At 45.7% G+C, this 16,235-nt stretch overlaps 1 protein-coding gene across 1 annotated transcript in view; it reads right to left on the reverse strand.

Annotated features, from left to right (window-relative positions):
- The window catches only part of HS6ST3 (heparan sulfate 6-O-sulfotransferase 3), a 187,051-nt gene extending 173,618 nt beyond the window's left edge, over window positions 1-13,433 (reverse strand). Inside the window, exon 1 of the mRNA XM_056109969.1 lies at window positions 12,643-13,433. Coding sequence (XP_055965944.1) covers window positions 12,643-13,433 — 791 coding nt within the window. The remainder of the gene's footprint in view (window positions 1-12,642) is intronic.
- Between the last annotated feature and the right edge of the window lie 2,802 nt (window positions 13,434-16,235).

Below are 16,235 nucleotides of genomic sequence, written 5' to 3' on the forward strand. Positions count from 1 at the left end.
ATACAGAGAGAGCCCACGGAATGGCAAAAAGTATTTACCCAATACCCATCTGGCAAGGGGTTAATATTCAGGATATCTTGCAATTCTACAAGACACCAGTAGAATTATACAAGAAAAAAACCTCCAACCCCATCAAAAAACGGGGAGAATAAATGAACAGAAGCTTCCTCAAAAAAGAAATACAAATAGCCAAAAGGCACATGAAAAAATGCTCTACCTCACTAATCATCAGGGAGATGCAAATCAAAACAACAATGAGATATCACCTCACACCGCAGAGACTGGCACACATCAAAAAGAACAAGAACAACTAGTGCTGGTGTGGATGTGGGGAAAAGAGACTCCTTCACTGTTGGTGGGAAAGCCGACTAGCTCGGCTGTTTTGGAAAACAATATGGGCATTCCTTTAAAAACTAGAAACTGAGCTTCGATATGACTCAGCAATACCACTTCTGGGAATATATCCCGAGGGTGCAAAAAAGCATAGCAGAAATGTCGTCTGCACCTGTATGTTCATTGCAGCATTGTTCACAATAGCCAGAATCTGGAAATAACCCAAGTTCCCAAGAACAGATGACAGATTAAGAAACTTTGGTACATCTACACAATGGAATACTATGCATCTGTTAGGAAAGATGAAGTCATGAAATTTGCTTATAAATGGATGGTCATTGAGAGTATCATGCTAAGTGAATGAGAAAAGGACAAAAAAGAGAGAAGGACAGACATTGAAGGACTACACTCATTTGTGGAATATAAAATATTATAATATGAAACACCCAAGGACAGAAGAGACAGGGCCAGGAAAATTGTTCCATGGTTGGAAGCCTGCCTTATGAGCTGGGGGAGAGGGCAGCTGGGAGAGAGAAGGGATCACTAAGTCAATGATGGTTGAAGGGATCCCTCGGGATGGGAGATGTGTGCTGAAAGTAGATAAGGGACCAAACAGGATGGCCTCTCATTATCTGTATTGAGAACCATAACACCAAGAAGTAGAGAGAAAGAGGGAAACTGTCTGCCATAAAGGCAGGGGGAGAGATATGACATGAAGGGGGCGGGTAGTGATACTGGGGATATTGATGATGGAAAATGTATACTGGTGGAGGAATGGGTATTCAATAACTGTATGACTGAAACTCAAACATGAAGGCTTTGTAAGTGTTGCTCATGGTAACTCAATAAAAAAAAGGCACTACTTGCCTTGCATGCAGAAGACATGAGCAAAAGTCATGGCACCACATATGTCCCCCAAACACTGCCAGGAGTGACCCCTGAGCACAGAGCCAGGAGTAAGACCTGAGCACAGTCAGATATGGCCCAAAAACCCAAAAACTAAATAAAAACAACAGTAAAAGGAGCGGTCCCCAGGTCCTTGGGGCATTGTGTGAGATACCCCCACCATCTAATAAATATGTTTCCTGCCTTCTGGTGCTTTGTTTTGTTTTTTAAAGAAACCAAAATGCAGGGATTAAAAATGGTAAATAAACTGTGATAAATGCAATGTTTTGGTAACAAATGATACAATATTTACCAACAAAAGGATGGCAAGAGATTAATCATAGCAATGAGCAACAAATATCTGGTAACTAATTCAATGTCCCTACAGGACTGCTTCACTTATGAATTTAAGTGCGTGTGTTTAAACATTTTTGTTGACGTGTCATTAATTTCCCATTTAAAAAAAAATGTAACTATATGCTGAAGAAAGGGCAGAGCAAACATTCCCATTCACTCCTAAGTGTCCACTTAGGGTCTCGGGATCCTAAAAAGTCCCATTTAGTTGAATCATTTATGGCTTTTTATGGGTTTTCCTTAGCATCACAGCTGGCAGGTTCTGATTTTTTTTATTATTATTGTTCAGGATAAAAAGTTTTAGATTCAAAAAGGATCATTAGGGTTAACTCCCACTTTATTTTTACACAAAAGAGCATCAGAGTAGAAGACAAGTCTCTTGAGAAAATAAAAATAAACAACTCGATAGCCCCCCCAGGGTGTAGCTCAAGGGTGAGCATTTGCCTTATAAGCATGAAGCTTCTGAGTTCAACCCCCTCATCCACCGTGGCAGTTCAGTGGTCTTTGTGTGACCCTCAACACTGCAAACAGCAACTAGTAATAATCATAGCAGCAATAATCACTAAGTCTTCCAAGTAAAGACTTCCATTTCAAGAATGCCCAGTGTATTAGGGAAAGCCCTGACAGAAGACTATTTGTGTCATTTTCCAGAGGAGGAAACAGGGATCCCAAGCAGGCATAGACTAATAGTTCCAGGACAGGTAAGTGGTTGAGTTGGGTTAAATCAACTTCATAGTGTACGCCCTCATCACATTCACCAACTGGACTTTAGCCAATTTCCAAGTATTTTCCAGTGGCTGGAATCTGCCACTGAGTTCCTCCAGTTTTTTTTCCCCCTATACTCTCTTCCCATTGCTTTGGAATTTCCAGTCTCCAACCACTACTACTTCAAACAGCTGACTTTGATTGGTAATCCAGAGTCGACTTTATGTATTGTGTATATTTTTCTCATCTTCACACCCTACATCAAAGTTTCCAAGCTTTCTGTTTAGGCTGACTTTTTTTCTGTAAAGTGAGAATGAATGATGAGATTAACCTTCCCAAAAGGCAAGTACATCTGTTTGTACCCAAATAAATTTCTGATTTGTGGCATGCTGTCAAATAAAAGGAACCACCTAGAACGGTTTACTTACTTCACCCATTGACTGTTTAACTAGACAATAAAGGTTTTGACATCTTGCTAATCCCGGGGGGGAAACATAACAATTAGAATGTGCACCTAAAATTAGAAAGACAAGTACAAAATACTTGGAAATGCCATCTTTTAAAAAACTATGATCTTGGACCTACAGGGTATTACACTGAGTGAAATAAATCATACAAGTGCTGCATGCTTTCACTCACATGTAAACTACAGAGCAACCAGACAGATGAACTAAACAGAACAAAAATAAATTTTAAGGAGAAAAAAACCATCAGTGGCTACCAGAAGGGAAATGGAAAAGATGATAGGTTAAAAATCCACTCTACAGTGGAAGATAGAATTCAGTTTTTAATGATGAATTTAATATAACACACATGAGTTTTGGGGGGTTTTTTCAGTTTAGAGTTTGGGAAGGGGGGGATTTCTGGGTGGGGGTGGTTTGAGATTTGGTGCTCACTCCTAGCGGTACATGTGGGACCATGTGATGCCCAGGTGTCCAACATGCAAATCCTGCACTCCAGCCAACAGAACTAACCGTCTCACCCATAGCACTCCCAAAATTTTTATAATCATATACTGCACTGCTATTACTTTAACAATAAATAAGATTGGAGGAAAATTATGCAGGTAAATTTTTTGAAATATTTTTAATATTCTATAAATATTACTAAACAGAATACTATAAGCACCTTTAAGCCAATACATCTTATAGCTAGATAAAGCTTGTTTTTCTGAACTAACAAATTAATAAATATAAACCTATCAGAATCACAGAGTTACTTCTTAGAAAGTACAGGATCAGTAATTTAAATAGAAAACCTCCCAAATCCTAACCTACAAATTCCTCCAATGGAAATAAGAATATAAGATGCTCCCCACTCCTCTAAGACTGCAAGGTCACAGCAGGCAAAAATAAGGAAGAGATAGAGAAATGTAAATCAAGCCTTTGTGATCAAAGATTCATAAATTCTGATGATTGAGGTACAAGAACTCAATCCTGGATTAAAAGATTAGCATATCAAGACCAAATAAGGTTAAACATAGGAATGAAGAGTTGAGCATCTATTACTCAGTTCCTTCAAAATTAACAAATTAAAGAGATTGATTCCCACTGGGATTTTTATATGCTACAATTCTCATTAATTGCTGGGTTTTGCATTCAAAAAGAACCATAATCTGGTTAAACTGTGGTGATATCTTCACTAAATAACCTAAAACATGCTATGTATTTTTAGCTGACATTTTTAGTATCTTCTATATAGATACTATCTTGCTGAAAACTTTACATGTTTGAGCAAATGTATTTGCAAGAGAAAGATATAAATATTACCTAAGTTATAAAACAGTACATTTTGCAACACATGGCAAACTATTGAGCTATAATGACAGCAAAATTATTCTGGCCAATGGCAGAGAATATATATTTTAACAACCTCAACGACAAGATAATTGATACTACAAAAATATTAATTTGGAATCTCTTTGTTTTCATAGTAAACCTATTTCTTGGCCCAATAATTTATTTTCTAACTCTTAAGAATCACATTAGGATTTGCCAGTCTCAATTAGACCTGCTTAATTCATTATCCAGCATAAATAACTTTTGAATGCGGTAAGCTTCTGATTGTCCGTAAGTCAAAATGAGTTGATAATAATTAGCCTTGGGGAATAATAATGTAAGAGTCCAAGATTAAGCAAATCCACATTGTTCATGGATAAATTTACCTAGCTTTCAATGATTATATAAGCATTTCTATTTTCTAAAAACAACCTTATTTTTTCAAAAATCAAAACCCCTAGGATAACCAGTAAGAAAAATGCAGACAAATCATCTATTGCCATTTACCGCTTTGAGTTTTATCTTCACAACTCAGAACACTGATAGGCCTAATTTCCTTTTGATTTACAGCAAATAGTTGTGGTTGGAAGAGGAAGCAATATTCTCGGAGTTCCTGTAATGAACATGTAAGTGGTTATGGCAGATAGACGGACCAAGCGCTTAGCTTCTTGCCTTTACACTGCACACAAACCCAACGGTGAAAATTAACCTTCTTTGCAGTGCAATCTTCCTAATTAGAGGAGACTTCAAAAAGATTATGCTTTCGAAGCAATATGGGCCACAATGTTCTAGTCAGACTTGAGGCAAAGCTCTGGAGTCGCCTTTGCTATTTTTTGCTTTGCTGTCTAAAAGGAAAGGCAATAACCAGATGATGCTTCAAAGTGGATATAGCTTGTTTTGTGGCAGGCTTTGTTATATGTACTCATCTTATCCTTGTATACTTATTATTTAAAAGCAGGCATTCTAGCACACATGAGCTACTTCCAGCTTTGGGCTTGGAATAAAAGACTAGACCATTGGGTTGCTTTATCCAAAGTTTCCTTGATCTATTGACAAATCCTTGAAAACTACCTAGTTCATTTATAATTATTTTTTAGGGAGGGAGAAGGGCTGGTTTTCTCTGCATGAATGAGGATAGGAAAGAAGATCACAGATTAAAGAAGAAACTGCACAGATTAAAATAAATACCCTCAAAATAAACAACGAACAGGTTAAGCCCATCCCCAGAAAAGAGTTCCTTTCACAACATTAGTTTCTGCTGCTAATGGGAAGCTACTCTATCAAATTGGTCCTTACTCAAATTGGTCCTATTTTACTGGGGAGGGGAGACCCAGCAGTGCTTAAGGGTTTCTCCTGGCCCTGTGATCAGGAACCACTCCTGGCCAGGCTCACACACACACACACACACACACACACGCACACACGCACACGCACACGCATACACACACATACGTGTGCACACATATATACATACACACACACACACACACACACACACACACACTTACACATGTGGTGCTGGAGATTGGCCACATGCAAAGTAAGTCCCCTGTCCTTATTTTTTCACATTACAGATCTCTTCAGAGTTGAAATCCTTATCTTATGACTTCTCTCCTGCCCAGAGGTTACTTTAGTCTTTAAAAAAGGACACATCAACCTTCATCTTCTCTCCTTCCACTATTCATCTGAAGGCAGGTTTTATTTTTTGACCTTGCTTTTCCCATCTTCATATTAAATATAGAAGTTCCTTTGATTATTCCTCCTGTGACAGAATTTCCAGATGCTACAAATAAATTTAAGTTGTAGAGAGATGGTGGGTTTCATTTATTTCTCAGTTAGACTAATGATAAACACAATTGAAAGGAACCCAATGAATGGTCCACCCATGAGTTCTATCAATGCCAGTCCCCCTTTCTGTGAGAAAACACACACACACACACACACACACACACACACACACATATACACACTGTTCTGTGTTATAAAGTGGATCAGAAAACTTTACCTTCCCTAGCTATCCTGAGCACAGACTGGTTTGAAGAGTAGACACCAGTTACAAGCCTACAAGTCAGTATCATCCCCCAGTTTCGACTGGTCCTGGGGGAAATCCTGCTTTCCTCTTGAAATGACACCCTTTGAGATGTGACTGCTGTTTACCCACTTCAAAGAATAAGTACAATTTTATCAAATGAGGTTAATAACAAAGAAATGTGGAAGGAAAGACCCCAAACTCTCCAATCTCATTCATTCTTCTTATGCGTAATTGTCCCCTCCCCCCACTCACCCCACAATAGTGCTTGGGAGACACCAGGTATATGCCAGGCAGTATTTAAGGGACAAAATCATATCAGTTTTCATAACACTTGAATTACATCCTCAGCCCCCAATTCTTTTTTTTTAATTGAATCACCATGAGATACACAATTATAAAGCTGTTCATGGTAGAGTTTCAGCTATACAATGTTCAAACAACTACCCCTCTACCAGTGTACATTTCCCACCAACAGGCTCTCTCTCTCTCTCTCTCTCTCTCTCTCTCTCTCTCTATATATATATATATATATATACATATATATATACATTCCCCCCTCCCTTTTTGGGCATTATCCATTATGGTTTATGCAGATACTGAGAAGTTATTATGTTTGTTCCTTTAGCTACCTTCAGCATGCAGTTCTTATCCAGAGTGACCATTTCCAACTCTCTTTGTCATAGCAGTCCCTTCTCTATCCCAGCTTCCTTTTCCCCCAGCACATGAGGCAGGCTTCCAGCCAGGGACCAGTCCTCCTGGCCCTTGTTTTTGTTATCTGTGGGTGTTAGTCTCATATAATGTTTATGTTATCTCCCACAAATGAGGGCAGTCATTCTAGGTCTGTCCCTCTGCTTCTGAGTCATTTCACTCAGCATGATTCTTTCCATGTCCATTCATTTATAAGAGAATTTCATGAGTTCACTTTTCCTAACAGCTGCAGAGTATTCCATTGTGTAGATGTACCGTAGTTTCTTGGCCACTCAGATTGTTTCCAGATTCTGGCTATTGCGAATAATGCTGCAATGAACAAAGGAGTGTAGATGGCATTTCTGCTATGTTTTGGGGGTCTTGGGGTATATTCAGTCCCCCCATTCTTATAACCAATTTGATCCTTGCTTTTCCAACTTCTGGTAATATAAGTCAATAGTTTCTCCTCTAGCTAATCTGAATTAGGTTTGTATCATTTACAACAATGAAAAGTCCTATACAGAACAAGATTCACAAGCTTCCCACCCTAACAGGACAGAGAAAATCTGGGTCATAAAAGAAAACAAGCATCATCACAAAACATATGGATGAGGGGTCAGAAGAACAGTACAGTAGATAGGGCATTTGCCTTACACGCAGCCAACCCGGGTTCAATACCTGGCATCCCGTTTGGTCCCCCATGCACCACCTGGAGTAATTCCTGAGTTCAAAGTTAGATGTAACCCTTAAGCATTGCTAGCTGTGACCCCTCCCCCCAAAAAACACACATATGATAGAACAGAACTTCTAATGGCACTATTATAGAGAGCTATACTCTGTTAACCAGAGAACATTAATTTCTAACTTCCCTGTAACCTAAGCTCCATTGGGCTGACACAATGTGTTTCAAACTCTATTTCTGGACTTATCATTATATCTTACACATAGGTTCCTGTGACACATGCCATTGTGTTTTTGATACTAAAGAGAACAGTCAACAAAACCTTGGAAAGTTAATTACCACCATCAATACATAGGTTCCCTGAGGAAAATCTAGGCAATCACTTTACCTCTTTCTGACTAGGTTACCAAACTGCCCTATACGTGATACAACTAGACTGGTCAGGTTTTATTTTTAGTTCAAGAGTCTAGGGAATTCGCTGGTGGAATTGGAAATGGCATCCATAAATTGGAGAATCTGAACTAAAATTTTATTCATTTGCAATATTGATAAAGACTGGTCTTCTAATGACCTGGATTCATAGAATGAGGTAGGAAATCTGTGGTAAGAAAGAACATAAAGAAAAAAAAAGAATGAATAACTACTGAGGAAATAATGAGAGCAAAAGATTTAGAAAACAGGATAGAATATATTAAAATATATGCATCTAAATATATTCAGATGCATCATCTTCCTATTAGGTTAGAATAAGATTAGATTCTAATCTAATAGATTAGAATAAGAATACTAATTTTGTTGTTAGTTCTTGGGGTTTTTTTTTTCCTCTTTGGTGATCACACCCAGTGATGCTCAGGGAAAACTCCTGGCTCTGAACTCAAGAATTATTCCTGGCATCCATGCTCAAGGGACCATAAGGATGCCGGGAATTGAACCTGAGTCGGTCATGTGCAAGGCAGACACTCTTGCCACTGCAGTATCACTCCAGCCCATATTTTGTTGTCAGAAATGGCCAGCCACGTAATCTTATTCCTTCATGGCCTCATGTGATCAAAGCCTCTTCCACTCCACGATGCATGCTTTCCCCTTCTGCCTTCGGACACCTCCCCTCTTACAATTCCAGATTATTTTTTTTTCTTATCACATTGGAGGAGTCTGTTGAGAATCTCTTGACATCGACTGAATTGTGTGCTGGACCTGGGCGGCTGAAGTATCCTTCCCTCTTCCGGACCCTTGGAAGAGAATGCCATTCATTGCCCCTCACTAGAAACCAATTCCAGAATAAGGCCTCATAAGGAAGCTAGTGTGTCGCAGACACCATCTGACTTGCAGAAGACTGAACCCAGTTGAAAGTCTCCAGCTAGAATCTCAAGATTAGATGAGGATGGGGCAGGAATCTATCATCTGGTGAATATCCAAGGAAAGCTCCATGTATAAGGTCACTTGCTGACTAAAGTCATCACCTACTGATCTGGAACGCGTAGCCTCTGCCTTGGGTCTTTACTGGTTCTCCAATCTTTGGGTGCCTCTTTCCAATTTCACCAGGGGAATTTCCTAAACTCCCAAGCTAGTGTGTCACCACAGAATATAAAACCAGTCACCCGGCGCATCCTCCAACACTCTTAGCCATCATGCCCTTGCAAGAATCACTGTCCACATGCCCATCATCTTCCATTCCTTCAGTCTGGAATTTCAGATTTTCTCTCAACACACATGATAGGAAAATGGCATCTCCATTCACTAAAATGACCCATTCACACTACGCTCCTGTAAGGAAATGATCTCAGGTCCCTCTGTAAAAGAATATCTTGCTTAGGTTAAAATACTGTTGCAGTAATTAATACCCAAATATTATTCTATATCTGCCCCTTAACTACTGAGTACTTGATCATTTGATCACCTCCACTACCCAGCCGCTACCACGCTGCTTTCTGGACCACTCAGGCTGAGCCTCACACATGAGTGAAACTCCACAGAACCAGGTAAAGCAGAACTTTGTGACCTTGGACTCCAGGCTCAACGGGACTTGGACACAGAGATCCTCTGCATGCTTCTACCAATCTCTGGCGACCCAAGGATCACACCCAGAAGACCCACCCTGCCAAGAGCCAGATAAATAACTCATCGGCCGACCTCCACTTCCTCCACTACCCAGCTGCAGCCACACTCCAGGCCACTTTCCGGACACATCATAAGACACTTAATGCCCATTTTTCATAATTACTGCACCATATTTGATGGGGTTAAAATCTGAACCATGGGAACACCTGCAAGGATGATTAGAGGCCACCCAAAAAGCCTCTATCCCTCTCGGAGAGCACGGCAAGCTACCGAGAGTATCCCGCCCGCATGGCAGAGCCTGGCAAGCTATCCATGGCATACTCAATATGCCAAAAACAGTAAATACTGAGTACTATGTACCAAAATAGAATAATATGCTTAGATGCCTCATTTTCACGTGCATTTGCTCATTTGGGTTCTCAGGACATCTCTATGAGGGAAGTACTAATTATCTATAGTAGAAAAGTGAAGACCTGAGATTCAGAAGAATAAGATACTGTTGGCTCCACAAACACCTCTGGTCCCTGCTCCTGCCTCTTACCCATCACATGTTCCACAGGGGCACTGGTCCCTGTAAAAATGAAGAGGGGCTAATTTGGGGACAGCCAAAGCAAAGGGACACAGGGACTATAATCAACATGATCTACTTCTGAATTTTTCTCAGAGCAAGCCCTATGTGAAATAGAACTTTGTTCCCATTATGTAGCAATAGATTATCTGCCATTTTGCATTGTGGAAATGCACCTTCCATGATCCTGGCTAATCTAGTTGACTGTAGAACGCTGTACACAGACAGTCCAATGACAGACAACTAATTCAATCTTCCCTGTGAAGAAAATGCAAGTGAACATCTCTTCAACTTTCCCCCTAGAGCTTTGGAGGCTGAGCAACTTCACACCAACCCCAACTATGCCTTCCCATAGCATCTACAAAAGAAAAGTAATTGAAAATGCTGGAAAGAATAGAGATGAGGAGAAGGAAGAGGAGAGAACTATAAAAAGTCATACCAAAACAATTTTTTTAAAAAGCGCCAAAGAACAATTCACTTCATCCTCTTACCCCCCCCCCCAAAAAAAAGCAAATTTGCACATAGTGGTCATCAGACAATTGGTGATGCAATGAATATTCAAGGACATGACGAATCAAAGAGAGACTTTTCTGCAATAGAACCTACATGTTCAAAAATACAAGGAGATTGGTCTGCTTTATGGAGCAGAGACAGTATTTCCTGGAGTACTTCCTGAAGCAGTAGTTCCTGGAGTAGAGGTCTAATCTAATCTGTGCAGGGTGTGCAGCAAGAGCATCATTATTTACTAGGCAAAAATCCAATTTTTAGGCTCCATTCTCCTTGAATTCATCCCAAACCTTCAGCTGGTCACTAGTTTTATTAGTATGTAGTGTCAGCATTGACAGTATATAGAGATGGTAGTTCCCCTGCAGACAGTACATAGGGAAGGCCATTTCCCTGCCATTTCATTGGGAATGGTTAGCAGTGACCCATTAGATCTTTAGATCATCCTATTTGATAATCAACAGCCTATCTCATTTCAGTGCAAGGGAATCTCAGAATCAGACTAGCAAACTCTTTAGGGGTCACTCAGAAATACACAGAGGGCTAACTGCAGAAAATTCAACACTGGGTGAAATGTAGCAGATACTGTCTTTCTCTGAAATAATAGTCTATATGTTAACAAGTTTGAAAGCAATTTTGTTTTCAACTATTTTAAGTTCAAATAGAATGGGACACTCTAAAATACTGCACAGTTATAAAGCTCTCAGAGTAAAAAATATGTCCTGGAATTATACCCAGGAAGGAAGGTCTTTAAACTATACCAACGCCTTCATTCCAAGTCCAATGGTTTCTTATTCTAAGCAATTTCCATTAAATAGGAAATGAAAGGAAAGAGAAAGTATTTGAAAAACTGCCCGAGTAAAAAATCCTATAATGAAATTTTGCTCATTCTTGGAGAAATGAAGTAGAATTAGATGCTTCAGTGGTGGTGAATTCCCGAAGCTGGGTCGCTTCCAGTAAATGAAGCTTTTCCCATAATGTCAAATGCAAACGCTATCTGATATCAACATATTGAGTTTGAGTTTTTAAATTCCTATTTCCTGACACCAAATTGTTTGAAGCCTTTGAGATAAAAACTTCAATAAACTAGTGTTCCGAGCTTTTAATATTTTAGTCCCCTGAGCAAGCGTGTCAGATTAATCTTCAAATTGCAATGGGCAGAAAGAACATTCAACCAAATTCTTAAATCCATGCCTCTCTCTAAGGATGTGAATAATGTAAGCACTTTCATTGGCTATTAAGATTGCAAACTTTCCTAATTCTCAGCAGCATTATTACTTAAGGAAAGCGGGTGCTATTCTAGCCTGAACAGAAAGGATTTGCTTTGCTTAGTGTCTTTCTGTATCTACTGAGCACTTAGCACACTGCCAGGCACGCAATGAAAAAGAAAAAAAAAAATTCCCAGAACGACTGGGTGGGTCTTCCTGGGAAGAGTGGTTAATCAGGCTGGCAAATGCAGGGGGTGCAACTCCTGGCAGTGCACTCAACAGCAAAAGCCCTGTCCAGAACGAGGATTACCTGGGACAGAGCAGGCGTCTGAACGCGTGTCTTCAAAGTGACATCAAGAAGAGAACATTTCCGGATCTGGCCACCACACGGCCACTTAGCAAGAGAACCGAAACGCCCCGCCAGTTCGCTGTGCCTGCAGCAAACTCCTGCCTCCCTACCCGGCCGGCTGCGGGCTGCGGGGGGGGTTGTCTGCTTGCACACAACTTGGGTTCCAAGATTGCAATTTGCAGGACGCCTGGATGCACCCAAGCATACATTCGCACGCGCGCGCGCACACACACACACACACACAGAGAGAAGGGCCCCCTGGGGAGGCTCCGGACCCCTCGGAAGGTGAAACTTGCACAGGAGAGTGAGGCGGGGAGAGGGGAGGAGCAAGTTCTAGAGCTGGACACTGCCCAGGCGCCCAGGGGTGCATAATCACACACACACACACACACACACCCCAAGCTCTGTCTCGGCGCGCCACGGGAACCACCCCCCCCCCACACACACACACACACACACCCGGGTAGGAAGGGCGAGGCGGGCCCATCCGGGACGGTACCTGGTGTGGCTGTGGTTGCGGGGACAGTCCTTCTTCTCCATGATGGCCGGCACGCAGTTGGTGAGCTCCGTCCAGTCGGCGTGCAGCCCGCAGCTCCAGCCGGTGGAGAAGCGGGAGAAGAGCCACGTCTCCTTCTTGCCGGGCCGGTGGCAGGTGCACTTCTTCTGGCCGGCCTTGCAGCTGCACGGCTGCTCCAGCCGGATGTTCTTGACCAGGTGCCGGCCGAACGTGGTGCCGCCCGTCTTCTGGATGTGCAGGAACACGATCACGTCGCGCCCCTTGATGTTGAAATCCACGAAGCGGGTCAGGTCCTTGAGGGTGAAGTTAAAGCGCGGCACGAAGCGGGGCAGCGAGCCGTTCTCGGGGGCCTCGGGGTCCCGCTCCTCCTCCTCCACCACCTCCTCCTCCTCCTCCTCCTCTTCCTCTCTCTCCTCTTCCTCCTCCTCCTCCTCCTCCTCCACCTCGCCCTCCACCTCGTCCGGCGCCACGGCCGCCTCGGGCTCCCCGGGCTCCTCGTCCTCGTCGTCGGGGGCGGCCCGGGCGCCCGCGGGCGGGGGTCCCCGGGGCGGCGGGGGCAGCTGCGGCGCCGGGGCCCGGCGGGCGGCCGGAGCCGGGGCGACCGCGGCGGCGACGGGCGGGCCGGCGTCCCCCGCGCGGGGCTGCGGCCGCTGCTGCTCCCCGAAGTTGGCGCAGGAGCTGGTGCACGAGGGGGACACGTACTGGTACATGATGACCACGAAGAGGAGAGTGAGCACGGGCGTCAGCAGCCACTTGTTGAACCTTTCATCCATGGTCCCGCTCTCAGGCCGGCAGGCGACGCGGCGTGGGCGGCGTGGGCGTGGGCGCGGGCGCTGGCGCCGGCGGCGGCGGCGGCGGGGACCGGCTCCCGCTCGGAAGTTTCGGGGACTCCGGGGCGCGGCTCGGAGCCCGCCGCTCCTCCATGCCCCCGCCGCCGGGACGTGCGGCTGGCGGCCGGGCCTCGGGCCGCGGGCGCGCGGGGCGCGCGGGGCGCGCGGGGCGGCTGCGGCTCCGGGGCTGGCGGGGCGCGGGGCGCGGCGGACGCGCGCTCAGGCCGCTCCGAGCAGCAGAGGCGGCGGCGGCGGCGGCGGCGGCAGCGGCGGACGGCGGCGGGCAGCCGGGCGCGCCTCGGGTCCCCGCGGAGCTGCCGCTGCCCCGGGCCGCGGAAGGCTGCGCCGGGCGCCGGCCAAGGGCGAGAGGCGCGGCGCGGCCCCGCACGCGCGCCCCGAGCCTCTGCCCGCGCCCGCCGCCAACTTTGCAGCCCGAGCCGCGGCGCCGGCGGCGCCCGGGCCGGGGTGCGGCGCAGGGAGCGAGCGAGCGGCGCGGGCACGCGGGCACCCTGGCACGCACGGGCCGGCACGGCCACCCGCCGCCCGCCGGTGTGACAGGAGCCCCGCTGCCCGCCGCAGAAACCTGCCCGAGGTACGGAGCATGCGCCGGAGCCGGCCCCAGCCCCCCGAGGAGTTTCCAGGGGAGGAGTCGGCGGCTCGGCGGGGCGCGCGGGGGGCCGCCGGGGTGGCGGGGAGGGGGTAGGAGGGGGGGATCCTTGCAGCCGACGGCCCCCCGGCGAAGCCGGGGAGAGGGGGGCGGCCCCCCGAACGTCTCCCGCGAGCTCACCTGCACCCCGCAAGGCGCGCGCACCTCGACGGGACCCGCAGCCGCGGCTCCTGGGAACTGGGGGCCGAGGCGACCACGGCTCCTCCCTGAACTCCCCCCATCCCCGGGGCTGGACAACCCCGAGACGTTCTCGCAGCGTCCAGCACGAAGCGCCTACTGTGTGCCACGCACACTTGGATTCCGCGCGGCGCCCAGCGGTCCAGCGCCCCCACCGCCCTAGGGAAGGCTGAAGGCTGCCGCGGGAGGTGCCGGGCGCTGAGGGGGACCGGGTCGGGATGGGGGTTGCCTAAAATCCAGCCGAGGCGCGGAGATCCCAAATGTGGAAGGCTCACCACTTCCCCCCAATGTGCAAGGCAAGACCTACACTTATTTCCTCGCTAAATGCGCTCTTGGGGTTTTTTTGGTGTTTTTTTTTTAATTCCCCCGAAACTTCACTTTGCGAACCTACAAGTTTTGCATTGTTGGAAGAAAAAGATCTTGATGTTTTAACTTTTCTGCTTTTTCAGACAAGGAATGGAGGAAACGTCAGCCTAGAGGAAGTGCTCCGCAGCCACCTCCCCCACTCTCCCCCACCCAAGTGGAGAGTGGCAGTGCATTGTACTGAAGAGTTAGACTCCTGCATCCAGACGTGGTCCCTGCTGGCCATGTGGCCAGCGCTGCTCCACCACTCTCGGGGCCCCATGGAAGCCAGAGCTCTCCCCCCCCCCCCAAGCCTCTTGATGTATTCTCATTGTCTCCTAAGATCGCTGCCTTCTCTCCCACTCACCCCCCGCAGTGAGCTGAGTGAGATGTGGACCTTTTACAGGGATGCCAACACTCACCCCTAAAGATTATTTTGAAGCTAATAAGAAAAGAGCTAGTGTGGATGCTTAGCATGAAAACGGCCTTGCTCTCCTCACATGGTCCCTGTCCCAGCACCACCAACTGTGGCAAATTTGAAAAAAAAAAAAGTTATTTTGAGCAGGTGGGATTCTTATCAACAAAGCTTCCCTCCTTTCCTGTTTTCAATTCTATAAACAACCACACAGCGCCCTTCCTGATACCTGCCGAGGCTATATTAGAAAGAAAGGTGTTGGGCACGATGAATCAGCTTCTTCAGAGCTTAGTTGATTCAATTTTCTTTTTCTCTCACTTTTAAATTTAAAGTCCTATTCAAGTCATCACATAACTCCCCGAAACCAAAAAAAAAATGGGCATTGAAGAAAACAACATAAAATGAAACCCAATTGCTTCCTGAGCACATCTAATTAATGGTATTATTTATTATTGTTTAAAAAAGGGGGGCAGAGAAATAGTAAAATGGGTAAGGTACTTGACTTGCACCCAGCTAAACTGGGTTCAATCCCTCAACCCCCAGCATCCTTGCGCTCTGCTGGGAGTGATTCCTGAGCACAGAGCCAGGAAGAAGCCCTATAAGGCAATCGCCAGCTGTGGCCCAAAATAAATTAAAATTTGTTCTTATTTTGAATTGTTTTTAAAAATCATGGGGCTGGAGCGATAGCACAGCGGTAGGGCGTTTGCCTTGCACGCAGCCAACATGGCCGACCCGAGTTTGATTCCTCCACCCCTCTAGGAGAGCCCGGCAAGCTACCGCTGGCACGGCAGAGCCTGGCAATCTCCCCGTGACTATTCGATATGCCAGACACAGTAACAACAAAGTCTCCAATGGAGACGTTACTGGACCCGCTTGAGCAAATCGATGATCAACAGGAGGGCCTTTACCTTTTTACCCTTAAAAAATCATACCTTTGGCTGGAGCGATAGCACAGCGGTAGGGCATTTGCCTTGCGCAGCCAGCCCGGTCAAGCCGGGTTCGATTCCTCCTCCCCTCTTTGAGAGCCCAGAGAGCCCAGCAAGCTACCGAGGGTATCTTGCCTGGATGGCAAAGCCTGGCAAGCTCCCCGTGATGTATTCAATATGCCAAACACAGTAACAACAAGTCTCAAAATGGAGACATT

This window comes from Sorex fumeus, unplaced genomic scaffold, assembly GCF_029834395.1.
Source record: "Sorex fumeus unplaced genomic scaffold, SorFum_2.1 ptg000008l, whole genome shotgun sequence".
Lineage (NCBI taxonomy): Eukaryota > Metazoa > Chordata > Mammalia > Eulipotyphla > Soricidae > Sorex > Sorex fumeus.